The 20,249-nt window shown below is 44.0% G+C and overlaps 1 protein-coding gene across 3 annotated transcripts in view; it reads left to right on the top strand.

Moving 5' to 3' along the window:
* The window catches only part of LOC139757063 (lachesin-like), a 137,262-nt gene that overhangs the window by 89,563 nt on the left and 27,450 nt on the right, over nt 1–20,249 (top strand). For all 3 annotated transcript variants that reach the window (XM_071677099.1, XM_071677100.1, XM_071677098.1), the window contains exons 3-5: nt 1,277–1,398; nt 3,895–4,102; nt 5,481–5,627. In XM_071677099.1, coding sequence (XP_071533200.1) covers nt 1,277–1,398; nt 3,895–4,102; nt 5,481–5,627 — 477 coding nt within the window. The remainder of the gene's footprint in view (nt 1–1,276; nt 1,399–3,894; nt 4,103–5,480; nt 5,628–20,249) is intronic.

Genomic DNA, 20,249 nt, shown 5'->3' with positions numbered 1-20,249 from the left:
GTAAAATACACCTTCATCACCACCATCATCAGGTGGTCTAAGTTAATCATCACTTCATTAGGTAGACTATGTCTACTAACACCTGTCATGGACACCCATAGCAATGAAGGCTGCAGGTGAGGACACCCAGCACTTAGAGTAGCGGGCGAGGACACCCAGCAATGAGGGAAGCAGGCGAGGACACCCAGCAGTGAGGGAAGAGGGCGAGGACACCCAGCAATGAGGGAAGCAGGCGAGGACACCCAGCAATGAGGGAAGCAGGCGAGGACACCCAGCAATGAGGGAAGCGGGCGAGGACACCCAGCAGTGAGGGAAGAGGGCGAGAACACCCAGCAATGAGGGAAGCAGGCGAGGACACCCAGCAATGAGGGAAGCAGGCGAGGACACCCAGCAGTGAGGGAAGCAGGCGAGGACACCCAGCAGTGAGGGAAGAGGGCGAGGACACCCAGCAATGAGGGAAGCAGGCGAGGACACCCAGCAATGAGGGAAGCGGGCGAGGACACCCAGCAGTGAGGGAAGCAGGCGAGGACACCCAGCAATGAGGGAAGCGGGCGAGGACACCCAGCAATGAGGGAAGCGGGCGAGGACACCCAGCACTGACACGGCTGTCATGTAGGCGTGCATGGGAAGGTCAGACAACGAAAGACCTCATGAACCTTTGACGAGGTTAACTGCTGAAGAACTGGACCAGTCACCTAGATTTAAAATCGCCAGAGATAATGTAATAAAGCAGAATTGATTCAGTGTCTGAATATAACGATGGTAACCAAATACAACTTGCCCTTGAATAATCACATTACACATTGCCTAAAACAGTAGCAGTATAACCAAACAGTAGCACTATGGATAACAAAAGCACTTCTCTGGCAAAATTAATTTTTTTTTGACAGCTGAATAACTAAGTCTGTCTTGATTACTTCATGATTCTAATTATGTCTTTATCTTTCATTTCTGGTATTATTATTTTTTTTTCACTACAGAGCTCCACCAACCCGGGTAATGTTAATGAAATATTTCCAATCTGAAAACTTACTCAAACTGACTGGAAATGAATGAAGGATATACAGCCTTTTTCCCCCTCATTTATCTATCATATTAATATTGGTCCTTCATTCAGCCATCAATTTTCCATACCATTTTGTAAATCATTAATTAAATGATCTTCTGTCCTGTATTGTAGTGATTTGACGAAGGCGCTGATGTAGGGTTGCCGGGAAGTTACAAATCATAGGTTGCACGTCACTTCGTCTAACCCCAAGTCTTTCTCTCCCTACAGCTGGGGGCGCCGACGCAGGTCTCCCTGGCCCAAGGTTCGTTGGTCAGATCGCCAACGTGACAGTGACGGCGGGTCGTAATGCTGTCCTCACCTGTACTGTTGAACACCTCAGAGGATACAAGGTGAGCGACTACCTCTCCTTTCAAGCTCAGTGTCTATCTCATCCGCTACCCAGCTCAGGGTCCTCTCTCATAAGTTACTCAGATATAGGGTATGGGATCTATACCTTTGCCCACTTGGCTGCTTTTCCCCATTTCTTTCTCGGGAGCCTTCTACCCTACTGTCTTGTCTCCAACATGAGATAAGGACTCTCGGGACAATAACACCGTCTCGTACCAGGTAACTTCGTCACCTGTTATCCGTCCTTCCCATGTACTCCTTATCAACAGAGGCGTCCCTCAGGGTTCTATTCTGCTCCTTTCTCTAACCATATTTCATAGCTCTCGACCTCCTTATGTCTTCCCTAAGAGCGACACGCTGCTTCCTTTTCCAAAGGTCAGTTGTCTATTTCCTCCAAAACTCTAGATAATATTTTTCCTCTTCTTTCCTCGCCCCTCTTTTTCTCTAGTCCATTTCTAATGTCTCACTTGAAGTCTGATCGCGATAAGAACTCTCTTCATGACATGAAATACAGTAGTGTTGTGATGGTGACGATGGTGGTGACGGTGTTACGGTGGTTGGGATGGTGACGGTGGTGGTGATAACGCTGGTCTTAGTGGCGATGGTGGTGGGAGAGAGAGAGAGAGAGAGAGAGAGAGAGAGAGAGAGAGAGAGAGAGAGAGAGAGAGAGAGAGAGAGAGAGAGAGAGAGAGAGAGAGAGAGCACAGATGATGATCACCGACACTCACTCAAGAGCAAGCGTCGGGTCCGAGACTTGAACTCACAGTTAATGGCCGTCTGTTGGCCTGAGAGTTCCTTTGACAGTTTGATAAGTTGGCTGGATCGGTGCGCTGACCCCCCCGTCTCCCCACGTCCCAATTGCACCCATCTCCCCACGTCCCAACTTACCTCCCAACTCCCCCCCCCAGCCGTTCCCTCACCCTCACGTCAACAATTTCCTGCTCGACGCTCAGGCATCTCTCTCACAGCAGTCCTTCGCGTCAGGCTTTGGTAAATCCCTCGACATAATCGATGGAACAAAGAACGTAAGGCATGCGTAATTCTTCAGGCATTTCCTCGGGCAGTGATCTGAGGCTGCAGTAGATACTGGAGGTTGTATGTCCTTAGGCAGATGGGATTCTACCCTACTGTCCTGTCTCCACCATAAGATAAGAACTCCCAAAGTCAATACTAACGTCCAGTGCCACTTCCTTAGTGCGTGGCGGAAGGAGGGAGAGACTTGAGGGAGGGAAGTGAGTGAGAGATAGTTGAGGTAAAAGGTAAGGGAGGGAGACAGGCAGGACCATGTTTCATGGGCATTAAACCCCTGGACCTCATGGGTGAAGTCTTACGTGTGGATGCACTGCAGACCACAGTAGCATTTACTACTGAGGACATGGTTGTCACCATTTCCTGCATTAGCGAGGTAGCGATGAGAACAGAGGAAAGAGCCTGAGGGAAAATCTTCACTTGGGCCCCTGCTTGAGATTACACCACGAATGAATACAAAGGAATACAAAGCCATTAAAACAGCGACAGACCACATACGTATGTGTATGTGAAAGGAGGAAGAAAATGCCTGTGAATGAAGACAGAGGATGAAAGTATCTGCGTATATAGATGGCTGAAGGTAATACGAGTGTTTGAAAGATGCAGAAGTAGATTAGAAAGTGAAATGCGGTGATAGTGGCAGTGAAACACTGACGGAACTGTAATATGGAGGAGAGTCACTGTTCACTACACTCTATACAAACAGACATCTTTACTCCTTCACTGAATATTGTAACACTCGAATGGTGATGAATGTGTTGCGTTTCGATAATAACAACACAAGACAAGATCCAGGTGGGGGTACTGGGAGCAGTGTGTGGTGTGTTGCGGTGAACAATACTGTTTGGTGTGGGTGGTAGTGACGGTAATGGTTGCAGTGGAGGCCTGACAAATGATGGGGATTCATAATGACTGTAATGATCAGTGTTTTCCCCACTGGTAAATGAGTATCGAAGTGCTGTATGATGAGGGTGTGTAGGATGACGAGGTTTAGGTGATGGTTTGAGTTGTTGCATGACAGACACCGAGTCGTCACGAAGCGCAAATAAAGTAAATAGATTTCAGTTTGAGGACTGCTTTGCTGGTGTGCACCAAGGGAGTGCTACTGAAATCAGTAGATGAACGTCTGGTAATATATCATATATGTGTTGATGTTATCACTGACCCTGAGGCTATTCATACCATCTGTCCCCAGTAGTTACTTCGCCGCCAGCTGACTCCCTCCATCATAACTCCAAATAACAACTGTCTGCTCTCCCATAAACCTCTTCCCTGCTTCCCCTCTACCATAACTCCCATTATACATCTCCCCCCACCATAAGCTGGCCACCACCACTATCTGCCTACCTCCTCCCTACCTGCCATAACGCAGTCAACGCCGTCTGCCACAGACCCGCAAAAAAACTGAACTACCACCCGTTTGTTTATCTCCCTCTCTCTCTCTCTCTCCCTCTCTCTCTTGGCCGTAGGTGGCGTGGGTGCAGGTGGAGACGCAGACCATCCTCACTATCCACACATCAGTGATTACCCGCAACCCCCGAGTGGGACTCAGCCACGAGGGACACACCGTCTACCGCCTCCACCTGAAGGACGTCACCGAAGACGACCGAGGTTACTACATGTGCCAAATCAACACTGACCCCATGATTAACCAGAAGGGCTTTCTCCAGGTGGTAGGTGAGTCACTGTCTCTAGGTGGTTGATGAGTAGCTTTCTCCAGGTATTAGGTGAATCACAATACTCACGGGTTAGTGGAGTACCTATCTCCAAGCTGCAGGTGAACTGCATTCAATAAGTGTTAGCTGAGTAGTTATCTAATGATGGTATATAGGACAGAATGAGTCAGGTGAGTCACTTTCTCTAGACGTTAGGGGAGTCACGTCCTTTCAAATATTAGGTGAGTCCTCCATATTCCGTAGGTGGCACAAGGAACTTTACATACATATTGATGGCATCATCTAGACATCTAGGTGCCATGTTAGCATCACCTATGATTGCAGATCGTGGTAACACAGTCTTTCCATCGTGGTAACACAGGCTTCCGACGGTGGCAACACGAGTTACTGAACACTAGGGAACAATCTACGCACATCACAATCCAGACAATCAAAAAAGCGCGGAAAAACGATAACAAAATCTCTAACAATTAATTTTCTATGTATCTTCAATTGAAGATAATTCTAATGCATAATCTAACTTTTCTACTTACTTGTTGTAGAAGGTACAATGCTGCACGGGTTATTTTTCTTTATCATAGAGAGATCTACATTGGTTTGCTATAGCTTATCAAACTCCTGTCATTAAACTGTGTTAGATGGGATTAAAGTTGCCTCATTTCAACACAAGGTAGATGACTTCTACGGCAACTCCATGATCTCTTCCTTCTTGTCTGAGACGCAACTTGGATAGGAAGAAGTTTATTCTCTTGAGGGTACATTTTAGCATATCAGAGGAACAGACTCTCGACCATTCGTAATGAGCTTTTTGCCAACATGTTACGCTGATTGGATACTTATACATAACCATATTTCCAGATGTCGCGATGACATTATTAAAGACATATATTTACACCATAGGGTACTTCGATGTTACCCTGTGTGCCCTTGAAATAGACATGTCTTGTTTTACATCCCAGAGAACACTTTGTTGTGGTCCAATATAGTCTGGCATGACTTACATCATCCAATGTTCTATGACAACATCTAGAGGTATACAATCCTCTACGATACATTCAGTAGTCTGACCTCTTTGTTATACGACTTTGTTTTATTTCCTGATACAGTCCCTCGTGAGGTATGTTGTGGTATGTTTCTGAATACTTAAAGCTAATGTGGGGTACTCTGCAGTGCCTGGAACTCCCTCCTTTTGCCATGACAGTAGTAGCCCAGAATGCCCAAACACCCCTAGTCTTTGAATGTCCTAACAAACTTCATCTTTATTTACCATGTCAGTGTTCTTGCACAATCTAGCAGTGCCCTTAGATGCCCTAATAGTCCCCCTTACATACCAACGCACCTGTGGACCCTGACATGTCCTCGTTTTCCCCCCCTGACAGTGCCCCCGGATATCGAGGACACAGCGTGGACGGGGGACTTGGTGGTGCGGGAGGGAACTAACGTGTCACTGGAGTGTAAGGCAAGGGGCTACCCGCCTCCCGTCGTCACCTGGCGTAGGGAGGACCCACACGATCCCACCCATCACTGTGAGTACGACCAGTGACACCCTTCTTGACCCCTACTTCAATGTCTTTTTTTCTGCTTCTTCTTTCCAGGGGTGACTGATGTCACTCAGCCTAATGCAACATTGAACAGGTCGATTGTTCAGAGATTTAAGAATGTTGTTTGAAGTTCCTCGCCTGGTTGTGGCACGTGTGTATGAAATTATTCGTAGTTACCAACTTGCACCGTACCAATTCACATTTCCCACTATGTCGTATCTGATACAACGTCATAGCACAATCGTTCACCATTATTTCCTGAATCTTTATGTAGTCTCTGACTCTAAGGGAAGAATCTTTTTGTCTTCAGTGTTCTACTTCATTATCCCTCTTACCTACCTCCCTCGGTAAGATCCGTCTCCACAAACTTAGTTGTTATTTCCCCTTTGCAGTCTTCACAACCCTAGCAATTATTTTCCCTCTGCAGCCTTCACAACCCCATCAATGATTCACCCTCTAAGGCCTTCACAACCCCAGCAATGATTCCCCCTCTGCGGCCTTCACAACCCCAGCAATGATTCCCCCTCTGCGGCCTTCACAACCCCAGCAATTATTTTCCCTCTGCAGCCTTCACAATCCCATCAATGATTCACCCTCTAAGGCCTTCACAACCCCAGCAATGATTCCCCCTCTGCGGACATACACAACCCCAGCAATGATTCCCCCCTCTGCAGCCTAATACAACCCCAGGTCTTTACCTTTAACCACTATTCCTCCAGAATACAGATACATATATATTTATACACACTGCCTCTGACCTCCTCTCCCTCTCTGTTTGGTATTCCTGCATTCTGCGTTAGTGTTGTGAGTGACCCACTCCCTGGTCTCTCTTTCCATACCAATATATTCTATTTCAAATTCTTTTTCTTTACTTTATCTATTTTTTTTTCGCCTCCTCCCTTGGTCTCACTATTTCCCTCATAAATATTTGACTACGTTCGTGACGAACGAGTTTCCCCACTTAACACACTCCCTGGCTATCATATTCTGTTCTCAGAGTGGACTTTGCAGGTCTATGATTTCCTCACCTGTCGACAGTGTTATACATATCTATTTTCTTATCAATTATCGTTCTCTTGACTTCGAGTGCTACACCTCCCAGTATTTCTTTCCTGTATTCTTCCTTCATTGCCATTATTTCTTTCGCAGCTTTCGTTGGATGAAGTCTTGATCTCATTCTCTACCTACAGCTTTAATATTTCTACCATCCTCGGCGTAACTCATTTGTTGGCTTATTCCTTAAGCTTAATCTCTCATTCCCTTCAAGACTTCGACATTTTCTCATTGCATCAGTGTCTTATAGATGTTTTCATATCCATTCCTTTAGCGTCATCTGTCTCAACTTCTCTGATGGTGTTTATAATCTTGGTGATTTCACTTTGAGGTTTTTTGTGTTCCATAGCCACGGAAACTGCACTTGGCGTCTGTCTTTGCCGGGAGAAATATCTTTGGACTCACCTGAACTGTTCAAGGTTCAATCGAACTGGCGTCTCTTTACCTGTTCTGTTCTGTGTATGTGTGTGTGTGTGTGGTGTGTGTGTGTGTGTGTGTGTGTGTGTGTGTGTGTGTGTGTGTGTGTGTGTGTGTGTGTGCTATTTGCAAATATCTTCTGTATTTCAATATTCCTTTTCGTCATTTGATTTTGTGTCATGACAGAGAAAAACAGAAATCATGCAGTGAAGGTATTTCTTCCCCCTGCTGTCACTAACTGAATGAGATCCATTCACTTACATATAGTATAACTAACTCTTTTATTGTATCAAGATTCGAACCTACCATTCGCGCAAGTACTCGAACGACGGTTCGAGGCTTCGGATTCCTCGAATCAGATATTCATGAGGAAAATGGATTCAGGTAAACTTGTAATGCATGAGTGACTTTACGTAGTTCCTGGCCCGTGCATGTAGCGTTGCACCTGGTGCCTGAAGTCCCCAAGTTACGTTATAGATGTTTGGGAGTGGAGGCGGGACCCGGTGTTGGCATTCAGTACAGTCATACACAATAATAAACCTGTACAAGACATCTTAAGACACTACAACTATCATTCACTTTCCTAATTACTCTACCAATCAGCATCGCTCTACAGACGCATCTGGTATGCTGAGGGTATATCAAACGAATGCAGCATCACTACATATACGCTCACAGTATGATGAAGGTATACTAACAACCAACGCAGTATCACTATATACAAATCCAAAGTATGCTGAGGGAATAATAAACCAATGCAGCATCACTGCATATTCACATCCAGTGTGCTGGGGGTAAATATGTAGATAAGGCTTTAGAAATACATATCCAACAAACCACACACACACACACACACACACACACACACACACACACTTCAACAAACCTACATCATACTTATTTACACACTCTATAACGCTCTCCTTTATCTCCACTTGACCTATCCTGTTTAGCCTCTTCCACCCTTATAGGCATCCATCACAGGAGATTAAAAGCTGATGCATTAATATTCAAATATTAAAATAAACATCTGCCAATATATGTGAGAGAATCATTCAGATGCATGAGCTATCAGTCATCTATTTTCTTGACTGTTGTAATGATTGAAGGTGATACCTTCGTTTGAACTCGTAGCGAGAGTAACCTACATAATCTCTCCAGTGCTCAAAATCTTCCAACCAGAAGAACCACAATGAAGTCGAATCTTTTCCTTTATTCCAGTCCGTGAGTCTCCTGTACACTCCCTGAGGAGAAGACCTTCTATTTCTAGATGATCATCGAGTGACCGACTGTTTCGAAACCAGTGTTTTGTTATTGTTCGAAACGCGTGAATCTGACAGACACGCTAAGTGACACAGAATTCACAGGATTTTCCAACGCAAGTGCTCTCTCTCTCTCTCTCTCTCTCTCTCTCTCTCTCTCTCTCTCTCTCTCTCTCTCTCTCTCTCTCTCTCTCTCTCTCGTGATGCTGTCAATATCTTTACAATAAATCATAGCAGTACACAGTGCATGAATCAAACTATGCATTCTTTTTTTCCCCCACTGGACTGAATTTCACAGACATCAATCTAGGTTGTCACGGAAAGTCAGTCAAAAATTCACAACTGCTGTGCACCAATGCTTTACTCATTCTTTAAAGTAAAAAAAAAAAAACAGGAAAATTCATTATTTCGATAAGATGTACAGAGATATGCTAACCTGCTGATGGCCCAGGTGATGGTAGCTTACCCTAGTAGTGACCTCTAGGGGAAGGTTTTGTGTCGTGATTCAGGAGGCTTCGAAGTCGCTAGACCGTAGTTCGATGTCCCTAAGACACGTTATCCAAGGGTATATGGATTGTGGTTTCAAGCTCCCAGAGCAAATGTCACGCGATGGAAGGAAGAGATGCTTAACTTCCCAGGGAACATGTCAAGTGATCGTGAGAACAGTGTGGTGTGAGGCTCCCAGCTCATGTATCATGCAGTGGTAGAAACGGATGTTCAAGGCTCCCATGGAACATGTCTTGCAATGATAAGGATACGACTTCGAAAATACCAAGATACAGGCTATTCGATGCTAATCATCAAGGGATTATCTCCTTGGGGACGCTGACTTAATACTTTTAGCACGATGACTTACCCACATGAGTGCGATGACCCAAACCCCTTGAGTATGATGACAATCCTTAGAGTATAAAGACAACTCCTTCAGTATGACGACTTACTCCTTTGAGCGCGATGACTCAAACCCGTGAATGCGATGACTTATCATTTGAAAAGCATGATGAACACCGCATTCGGTAAAGAAGGCGTTGAGTCATATCAACATCAACCATCACTTCACGATACTTGAACAAGTGAAGTCATTATCATCGAGCCGATGGAGCCAAAGAAAACGAGAGGACCTCACACTTCGACTCGCACACATCGAAGTAGCTCTCCAACACTGCTTTCCGAGGGTCCTCGTTACCTACCACTGAACAACTTCAGGTGTGAGCGTACTCGCTCACACCTGAAGTTGTTCAGTGGTAGGTAACTGCAATGGACAGGCAGCTTTTTGCGGCGTCAAGACCTAACGGGAATGAGCAAGTGTGATTCGCAAGATGTCTTGAGCGAACGAGTTTTACTTGTGACTGAGGAAACACTTTTATCTATGGTAGAAAAAGGTATTACGGGTTATTCACACCGCAAAAAGGATGAATAAGATTTGAGGTGAAAGAGAAAATAGTAGGAGCGATTTGATTCGAAAATAAGGTATGGGAAGTACCAGATATCAGAGCGCAGGGGGAATATTGACATATATATCCACTCTGAGTGCGAGGGAGAAACTGAGAGGGAAATGGACAGACGAAGACAAGTGCGTCGACGTAAGGGTGCGTGGGAAGGGAGCGGAGCCCGTCGGCGAAGGGTGCGTGGTAAGGGAGCCGATAAGTAAGAGAGGGGAAGTGATGAATTAAGACTTAAATGGGGTGGTAACGGGCAGGAAATGGTGTCCCAAATGATTCTGGCCCCAAAAAATTGGGAGAGCGGATTATGGTTTTGTGGGGAGGGAGAGAGAGAGAGAGAGAGAGAGAGAGAGAGAGAGAGAGAGAGAGAGAGAGAGAGAGAGAGAGAGAGAGAGAGAGAGAGGAGGGGTGGGGGAAAGGGGGGAGGGTTGGCAGGGATTAGGCTGTCGAATAGTAAAGAGAGAAATTCTGTAGAAAGCAGGGAACTGTAAACTGTAATTCCAAATGAAATCAGGGAAGTAAATTGGAAAGGAAAAAATCGTGTTTAACCATGAATAATCGAGTGGAATTGGTAAGGCTTAAGTCTCTGACCAATTAGTAAGCAAGATTTGATAATGAAAACAAGGAATTGTGGGCTACAGGGTCTTTCTTCTGACTAAACTGGAATAGGAAGAAATATTCCTACCGCGAAGAGAATATTTCAAATTGAAAGTTAAGAGATGATTCGCGTCATCCAGAGACGTAATGTTTCATCAACGTATTGAAGAGAAACGCGAAAAATGGCGAAGAAGCGAGAGGTGCGCATTGTGTGTACGTGTGTGTGTGTGTGTGAGAGAGAGAGAGAGAGAGAGAGAGAGAGAGAGAGAGAGAGAGAGAGAGAGAGAGAGAGAGAGAGATGAGAGAGAGAGAGAGATGAGAGAGATGAGAAATGAGAGCACACAGGTAGAGCTGACGCCCGGACTCCATAACGGGGATTGAAACTTTGATGGCGAGTTTAGGGAAGGAAGTGCATATGTCTGGAGTGAAAGGGAACCGGACGAGAGAGAGAGAGAGAGAGAGAGAGAGAGAGAGAGAGAGAGAGAGAGAGAGAGAGAGAGAGAGAGAGAGAGAGAGAGAGAGAGAGAGAGAGAGAGAGAAGCACATACACAGAAGGAGACACAGAGAATAATACATGTCAGATCGCTCGGCGCCTCCTGTTCGTGATTTTCGGACACACAGGTAGTGGAAGGTGATCGAAGTGGTGGCGACAGATGAAAGCTGAATCCTGGCGAGAAAATCTAAGCTTGCGTCAGAGCTTAAGCCTTTCTCTATCTAGTTAGCTTGGCTCAGGTCAGCTTAAGTTAGGTTAGGCTACGTTAACTTAGGGTAAGACAGGTTAGGTTGAATTTTCTGTTAGGTTAGCTTAGGTCAAGATACATTAGGTTAGGTTGGGGTTGGGGGGTTAAAACGGAGTAGGAGAAATCAGGATGGATCAGATTAGGTTAGGTTAGGGGTAGGACAAGTCATGGAAGGTTTTGTAACCTTAGGAATGGTTAGGAACACAGATTATAACGGGTTAAGTTAAGGTACGATGGATTAAGATACATTTGGTTAGGACTGGTTATGTTTACCTAAGTTAGATTAGGACGGGCTATATTGTGTTAGTTGAGATTATGACGGCTGTGGTTAGGTTAGGTAGATAAGGATAGGTTATGTTAGAATAGGTTGGATTAGGACGAGTTAGGTTAGGTGAATTCTGGCGAGGGGGGAAAAAATATCGCGTTCGATCAAAGCTAAAGGTTTTCTCTGGCCTGTTTTGAGATGGTAGAGTTCGATACCATTTCTTTTTTCGACACATTTCTTTTCACATATGCCCTTTTTTATGCTTCTGTGAAAGGGATGTAAGGGGGGTGGGGTCAACCATTTTACTTCCGTTTCAGAGTAATTTTTCATGTTTTTTTTATTATAGTCATCGAATATATTTTTTTTAGTGAAAACATCTTAAAGAATGTCTCATAATGGGGACTTCTGAACTACTGAATATTATCTTTTTAAGAATGAAAATCCTCAGTTGCACTGCATGTTTAATACTATCTTCAATATATATATATATATATATATATATATATATATATATATATATATATATATATATATATATATATATATATATATATTTAATAAAATTTGTTGAATAAAGCACCATTATACATATCAGGCATAGCTTGCGCATGAATACCTAAATGAACACTGGATGTGAATGAAATAATGAGGATACATACGACACACGAACGTACGTATGTACGACGCCATACATCATGTATGAATGATTGATCATGACAACACAAGCGTTTACGTATTGATGACGAATGCGATGACATCTACGCGTACAAGATTGAAGATGCGCACGATTCACAAACATACACACACACACACACACTTTATATATATAAAGTGTGTGTGTGTGTGTGTGTGTGCTTGTGTTTATACATATACCTACACGTCTCTTCCCCTTAACGTGTAGGTTCAGGAACCCAAAAATGGCCTCATTCGCATACATATTCTCTAGCTGTCATGTATAATGCTGCCAGATGAGAGCCCAATACCCACAGCCAGGTCCCACAAGCTGTTCCATCGTTAACTTGGCGACTTCCAGAGCTCTCTTTCAGTCCAATGATAGCACGTCGTCCTCCATATACAGAAATCACTCTAACTCATTCTACCCTCCATGCACGCCTCTTATCCTCATGCTAAAGCACTCCGCATCTTCCAGGTCCTTTCCGTTCACATCTATACACAAGCCATCCTGTCTCACCCTTCTTGCGCGTAATTACATTACTTATATTCATATTTATTCTTAAGTTTCTCTCCTTCCCACTTTTACCCGGTCGCTGTCACCAGTTTCAGGATTCTGCCACCAGCGCCGTCTCATCTGCAAACAGCAAGTGATTTAAGCCAAATTCCCTACACCCCCGAACGATCTGTAGACTAGCAAACACGTATAAAAGGAAAAAGTGTAGGGAAATATGTCTTTCTGAAAAAAGATAAGAAAGTTTAGAGTGGAATATGACTGGTGTAATGAGTGGAACATGGGGGGTTGGGGGGTGAATGCACTCGTGCACCACAGATGGGAACAAAAAAATAAGGGGTGCTGGGGGGTGAGGCCTGTTTACGGCGAGTGGACACACGTAGGCTGACGCTTCTACAAATAACCCAGGCTGCCAGAGCCGTAAATCCTCCCTCGGACATATTTAAATAGCGAAAAGCCGGGGTGTTGGTAGTGATGGAGCGACCCAGCGAAGGATGGCGGCTTGCGGGAGGGCTGTGAGAGGGAGGGAGAGAGAGAGGGAATGTGATGGAGGAAGAGAGAGATAGGGAGGTGAACAGATAGTGATGGATACTGGGAAGGAGCTGGGGTAGGAAAATGACAAAGGGTGGAAGGAATGGATGGTCGGGATTGCCACAGATTGTCAATGATTAAGCAACATTTACTACTTCACTTCACCGTTATGGTTATGTCGTTCTATCACTTACAGTTATATTGAGCAAAATATCTAAATATCAAACAAAGATTCCCGTGTGTCTAACAATTTTCAAGTATTCCCTTCCAAGATATTCGGCTTCAAAATCAAATATTCCCTATCAAGACACTGATTGTCTAGTATTCATCAAATATTTCCTTAATACACATACTCTGTGTAGCGCTCCTTCAAATATTCCATACGATAAAACTGGTAGTACAAGGGAAGTTCTATTTAAAACTTAACTGATAAATCAGATACCCAGAGCACCTTAACTCACGTGGATTGATAGACAATTGCTTCAACCGTTCCCACAAACGACGGTAATTGGGATGTCCCCATTAACGAGGCAATTAGAGGAGGAAACAAGGAGGACTGGCTGTTAGGAAGAAGCTATCAACACCAGCAAAAGTAAACTGGATAATGGAGAGTGGTTTACTGGGGGGGGGAGGCATATTGGCCGAGGGATGGATCACCCCTTGTTTAATTTAATTACACTGCGGGGAGAGACCCGAGTGTTGGAGAGAGAGAGAGAGAGAGAGAGAGAGAGAGAGAGAGAGAGAGAGAGAGAGAGAGAGAGAGAGAGAGAGAGAGAGAGACGGAGTGAGTGTATGCGGTGAGGACTGGTGTACTGAGAGTGAGAGGGATGGTGGGAGAGGCAGGGAAGAGGAAGCGTATGAGGGCTAGTGTGACAAGAGTGAGGACTGGTGTAGAGAGTGAGAGGGCTGGTGGGAGATGAAAGGAGTACATAGAAAATATAGATAACAGGTCAATGACGAAGATATCTACTTGTTCTTACATGACAAGTGCAGCCAAAAGGAAAGGGAATGGGAGAGAACATGCATTGCTGAAGTAAAGGAAGCATGGAATCTAATAGGAAAGAATATATTGGCACTTATCCATACTGTCGCACTCCACTAAGCCGTACCGAACTACACTCTGGAAATGGTTTCAATCACGGAGGCCACTCTATTTTAGTCTTTAATATAAGACACATTTCTTTACTTTCCTTCATACTTGATCGCCCTTTCCCGCATTAGCGTTGTAGCGAGAGGAACACACGAAGAAAGGCCGCATCCGCTCACATCCATTCTCTAGCTGACATGTGCTATGCATCGAAACCACAGCTCCCTATCCAAATCCAGGTCCCACAGACCTTTTCATGGTTTATCCTGGACGCTTCTCATGCCTTATAAAACCAAACTGGTGAAATGGTTGTGAAGTGGTGACAGTAACAATAACATTAGCGGTAACAGCACCACCAACACTAACAACAACAACAAGAGTAGCAGTAACAGCACCATCAGTAAGGGAAACAGCAACAGTAACAGCAGAGCAGTAGCAGCCACTCCTGCACACCACAAGCCATCAATGGGTACAGCGGGCCAGCCACCCTTGAGGCAGGGCGGGAGAGGAATGTATTGTCATGAGTGATTTTAATGGACTCGGGGAGGGTTGGCAGAATGAGCCAGGCAATATAACAATTACTGATGTATGGAACCAGGTCCGAGGGAGTCTGGACAATATGGCGTTTGGAAAACTATGGGACGTTGTGCCACTGAGGTAGTAATGTATAGATGTAAAATATAGGCCGGCGGATTTGGTCATTAAACTTTGAGTTTTGAGGTGAATTATGTGGGCAAAATTTTGAAAGTGTCAAATGCTAAGTTAAACAACACACACACACACACACACACACACACACACACATATATATATATATATATATATATATATATATATATATATATATATATATATATATATATGCCCATATCACAAAAAACACATGATTGTATGAATGTTGAAAAAACTACAAGGAAAAGGAAACACGAGATCATGAAGGCTTCCGTGCATTAACATATCTTCAGAGGAAGCTGTGTTAATACTAAAAGGGAAGGGAGCGGGGGGCTGGAAATCCTCCCCTCCCGTTTATAATTTTCCAAAAGAAGGAACTGAGAGGTGGGCCAAGTGGGGATTTACCCTCTAAGGCTCACTCTTCTGTTCTTAACGCTACCTCGCTAACGCGGGATAAGGCGAATATGTATGAAAAAAAAAAAAAAAAATATATATATATATATATATATATATATATATATATATATATATATATATATATATATATATATATATATATATGAATCCATCCAGGAACACCTGCCCATCTACCCTTCACTCCCACTCATACATGCAGTGCAATTAAGACCCTGAAATACTCTCCTGCCACAGACCCTGACGACACATCAAACTTTCACATATAACACATTGACTAAGATGAAACCCATGCACTCTCAGGTATCATCATGTACATCCGGCCACTACCTGCCTACACAACAAAATCCTTAACATCTGAAACTTTCCAACAGAGTACTAGTCTTAAAACCCATCAAACTATCCAACTTTCCCTCTTCTTACCACACCACATCACTTCCCTCCTTAGTATCAGAATCAAGCGCAGTATACTACTCTCACGTACTAATGTGGCTTCAATCCTAACCACTCCACCACCAAACTACACACAGACACCAGACACCACTCAACACATCCTAAATGGCTTCAACCAACCACAACCCCTCTGCATAAAGGCTAAGTGAAAAGGACTAAGAACACAATAACAAGTCGAATTCAGACGTGTGCCATTCGAGTGAAGATAAGTGCGTCGCGTCCAAGCTCCCGGCATGGCACACTATCGTTCAAAACGTGAAAAAAAACTAAACTCTTTTCATTCCGACACTAGCAAGAATGGCCTCATGGTACGGAACGTGAGGGACATGGAACGCAGTGGATTTAAGGGGAGAGAGGGAAAAACCATTTGACATGCCGGCATCACCTTCCTCCTTCCATGCTCTTTCCATGTATGAAAATTTCCATGTAAGTAACGTGTGTGTGTGTGCGTGTGTGTGTGTGTGTGTGTGTGTGTGTGTGTGTGTGTGTGTGTGTGTGTGGCAATCATAATTACCATGTTGTCATTTCCCAATTGAGTGAACCCAGACCCAGTTATCGCTGTGCCTCTGCAGGAGGACCATCATCTGACACTAACTAATTCCCTCCAGCTATGTGGTACGACTCTTGGGTATGAAACCCGGATTCTTTGACCTGAACTGACCCTTAAGGGTCAGGTCAGGTCAAAGGCCAGGCCATGATACAGAGGATCGTACCGTCGTCCTTAAGGATTCTACCGTTCAACCCAAAAGTCGTACCGTCGTGCTTAAGCGCTGTACCGTCCTGCTCGAGGACCATGCCATCGTGCTCAAAAATGTTCAGCGCTCGCTGCCCTCCCTTTACCGAGAGACCTCGGGCCTACCACCGCTGCTGGGTGTCACCTGTCGTTCATAAAAGAAAAAAAAAACCACAAGTTGACCCTCCAACTCCGGGAACGTCCCCCGAGGGATAGGAACGTGAGAGACAACTCAAGTCAGAGGAGAGAGTGAGAGGGGCGTCGGCCTGGGTCACAGTGAGGAGGGTCACCAGCCAAACTTTCGTCCCAAGGGACACCAAGCAACCTGGGCCAACGTGATTAGCCTCCGACATCCTCGCCATCGTGACACAGGAACACTCTCCTCCTCCTCCTCCTTCCTCCTGCTGGCGTCATACATAGTTATTCCGGGAGTTTGAGATGACAGCACTCCAAGTGCACTGATGTCGTATACTAACTTCCCCTTTACTCATCAAGTGTTATTTGGTCGGGTGAGCGTGCGACGTGACAAAGCAACATAGACACCGCACGACGTCTTTTTGTTCCTCTACCTCCAGTCTGCTTTGTTAGAGCCAACGTTCATCACACAAGGCCTATGAGTTCTCCTCTCGCTAGATTGTCATATTTGATTATGTGTTTAGGACAAGAGTGTATAGATTCGTATATGTGATGATACTGTGTTGGTATTTCATGATAATTCATTTTTGCCATGAGTTTATAAGTCGTCTCCATTCCACATGTCTTACGCTTGTGTTTCTCTTACACACACACACACACACACACACACACACACACACACACACACACACACACACCTTTAACAAAGAATACTAGGATGCGATGGACTACAGACCAAACACCCTAAAGAGCGTGGTCAGTAAACCACAGGAAAATATAATCAGAAAACAAATGGTTGATTCCTTGGAGAGGAGAAACTACACGAGACAACACAGTTTCATGAAAACGAAACCATGTTCAAAAAACATTTTGGATTTCTACGAGAGTGAGCTTCCTTCTGGACAAAAGAAAAGGCTTGGTAGAGCACCTATGTCTGGACTGCTGGTGACCATTTGACACAATACCACATACAGTAGAAGGCTGTTACAGAAGCTGGATCTCTCAGTAGGAGTTACTTCCACGGACAGAAGAATATCCTGATGCTCGCGTCTCACATTTTTTTCTTAATAAAGACGGTACAACACTTGAGCAGAGCATAATGACCATTGATCATCTCGCTCTAACCCTTGGATATAAAGGCCTGGCCCTTGAGGGTTAAGTCGTAGGCCAGACCTATATATATATACGCGATAGTCGTACCGTTGTGGTGGTGCTGAAGATGAGTCGTACAGTTGTCATCATGAGATGAATATTCCCCTTATCTCTGATGCCCGAGTGCACCAAACATAATTTGAATAGCACAGTCACAAACCCCAGAGCTAAGCTAAAAGTTATATATATATATATATATATATATATATATATATATATATATATATATATATATATATATATATATATATATTCTGTTTACATTTCCTTATAATAAGATCTTGCAATATCGACCTGATACATATATATTTACAGCTGGCACAAGGCATACCTTGCGTTTTAACAACTCTTTGATGAACAGTTCGGTGTGTACCACTACAGGATGGTGGGGGCGGCCGCGTACCATTTCATCAAAGGCTTTTGATGCATTCAGAAACAAGGCCTCGACAGGATTTCAAAGTAAACTGCCACAGAGAGGCTACGTCCCTACTCCCAACAGACAACTAACAGAATGGTGGGGGTTGGGAACGGTGGTGCTCTTTTAACACAGAATAAGATTAAAAGCTTTGCAGTTCATAGGAATAGCACAGGGTATGTAAATCAGCCTTGATCACTGTTAACTCGTGTGTGATGAGGGAAAGGTAGATGGTGACTATCATTCTCTTTTCACAGCTATCCTTTATTTTTTTTCCCCTTAAGAAAACTGATATGAAACTTAGATCAGCAGAGATATATGAATAATAACAGACAAAGCTTGAGATATGCGGAGGATTTCACACTTTGTTTTCAAACATTATGGACTGCATAAAATGAAGAATTACTCTGGGCTAATGTTGGGACCTCTACCTCAAGCTGCTACGCAAATTCATCCATATGTCAGCCATATGTTGCCTTTCGTAATGGTAATTCCTCTCAATGTACGTGTATATAGTATCAGGATCTGTATCACAGGTTCTGAAACGATTTACAATGTCATTATCTATGGAAACTCTCTCTCTCTCTCTCTCTCTCTCTCTCTCTCTCTCTCTCTCTCTCTCTCTCTCTCTCTCTCTCTCTCTCTCAATTCAAAGGATATTCTTTGAAATAACACGTAGTATCAAGTACTATTATACAATAAACATTTCTTCAGACAATATCATTAACACTATTTTTCTGCGTCTAACTCTACTGCTTTTTCACTGGTGTTGTGGCTGACGGCGTTCATGGAAGAAACTAGCTTAACTCTCTCTTCCTTGCTGCCTTCAACCTCAGTTCACTCCTGTTGTTTGAGCTTTCTACATCATTTCTGGGCTACGAGCCTTCTGTTTGACAATCCTGTCCCGGTCTAAATAAATGAATAATTTAGGTCACTGTTACTGTCCTTCAGCAGATTACCTCGTCAAAAACAATCAAGTCTTTTGTAACCATCTAGTTTTCCTTATGTAATCCCATGGTACGTGTAAGCCTATCTAGAGTTATGAGATTGTAATCATAAACACCACACGACACTCAAGATATGATAGGTCTCCTGAGTCTGACCTCCTTACCAAGGATCGAATCCTTCTCTTGTCGTGGCATACATACGTCGCGTTCGTTTCTGCCTTGTTGTCATGAGGTGCGGCGAGTTGCAGAGGAGTTTCAAAAGGAATACAAAGGAATGGCAATAAGAACAGATCATTGGGTCGTGTCGAGGACATCTGTGATAGGATAGGACATCAGGGACATACGAGGTGTGGACAGACTACAGATAGAAATGGATGACTGGCTGAGAAATGCCAATAATTCTTTCGTTATCCTTTATGAACTCCCGAAGGCGTACATTTTGTTAGTCAAGGAGTCTATTTTCCAACGTATCAATGGTGGTGAGATCCTAAGTTATTTCGTCCATACATCTATCCATGATATATATATGTACACAGAACCAACCGACTGACACAAAGACTAAGGAAGTACGATACGCAAAATAACTTATCACCTCTTTCACGTATGTTAGGTATTAGCCACGTCTTGTGTGGTACAGGGAAGGCCCTGTAATTCCCCAACCTTGGAACAGATTAAGGTAAATATCCTTACTTGGCATTAGTGCAAGATCGCTGCCGGATCTTGCTGTCTCATATATTAGGGGAACCAAACACTATCCGTCATAACTTTGTTTCCCTCGTAAGCCCTTCCTTCCCGGGAGAGGGAAAAATACTGGAGCTGGTACGAAGAGTGTGTGGGTTAATGGGATGTACAGTGTGTGTGTGTGTGTGTGTGTGTGTGTGTGTGTGTGTGTGTGTGTGTGTGTGTGTGTGTGTGTGCAAATATTCATTTGTACTCTACCTATAATGTAGAGGGAGGGGGTTCTACACTCGTGGAGCCCCATCTCCTAAACTTTCTCTACCATCATATGACTTTGGTACACTATGGTCATATAATTTCGTCACTTTTGCCATGCTATTCCTCGTCTACTCTCACTTTCATCAAGGTGTTACTTTGCGTCTTTTCCA

The sequence above is a fragment of the Panulirus ornatus genome, chromosome 24 (genome assembly GCF_036320965.1).
Source record: "Panulirus ornatus isolate Po-2019 chromosome 24, ASM3632096v1, whole genome shotgun sequence".
NCBI lineage: Eukaryota > Metazoa > Arthropoda > Malacostraca > Decapoda > Palinuridae > Panulirus > Panulirus ornatus.
Note: the sequence above shows the minus strand (reverse complement) of the source record. Positions and strands in the feature narration are given on the sequence as shown.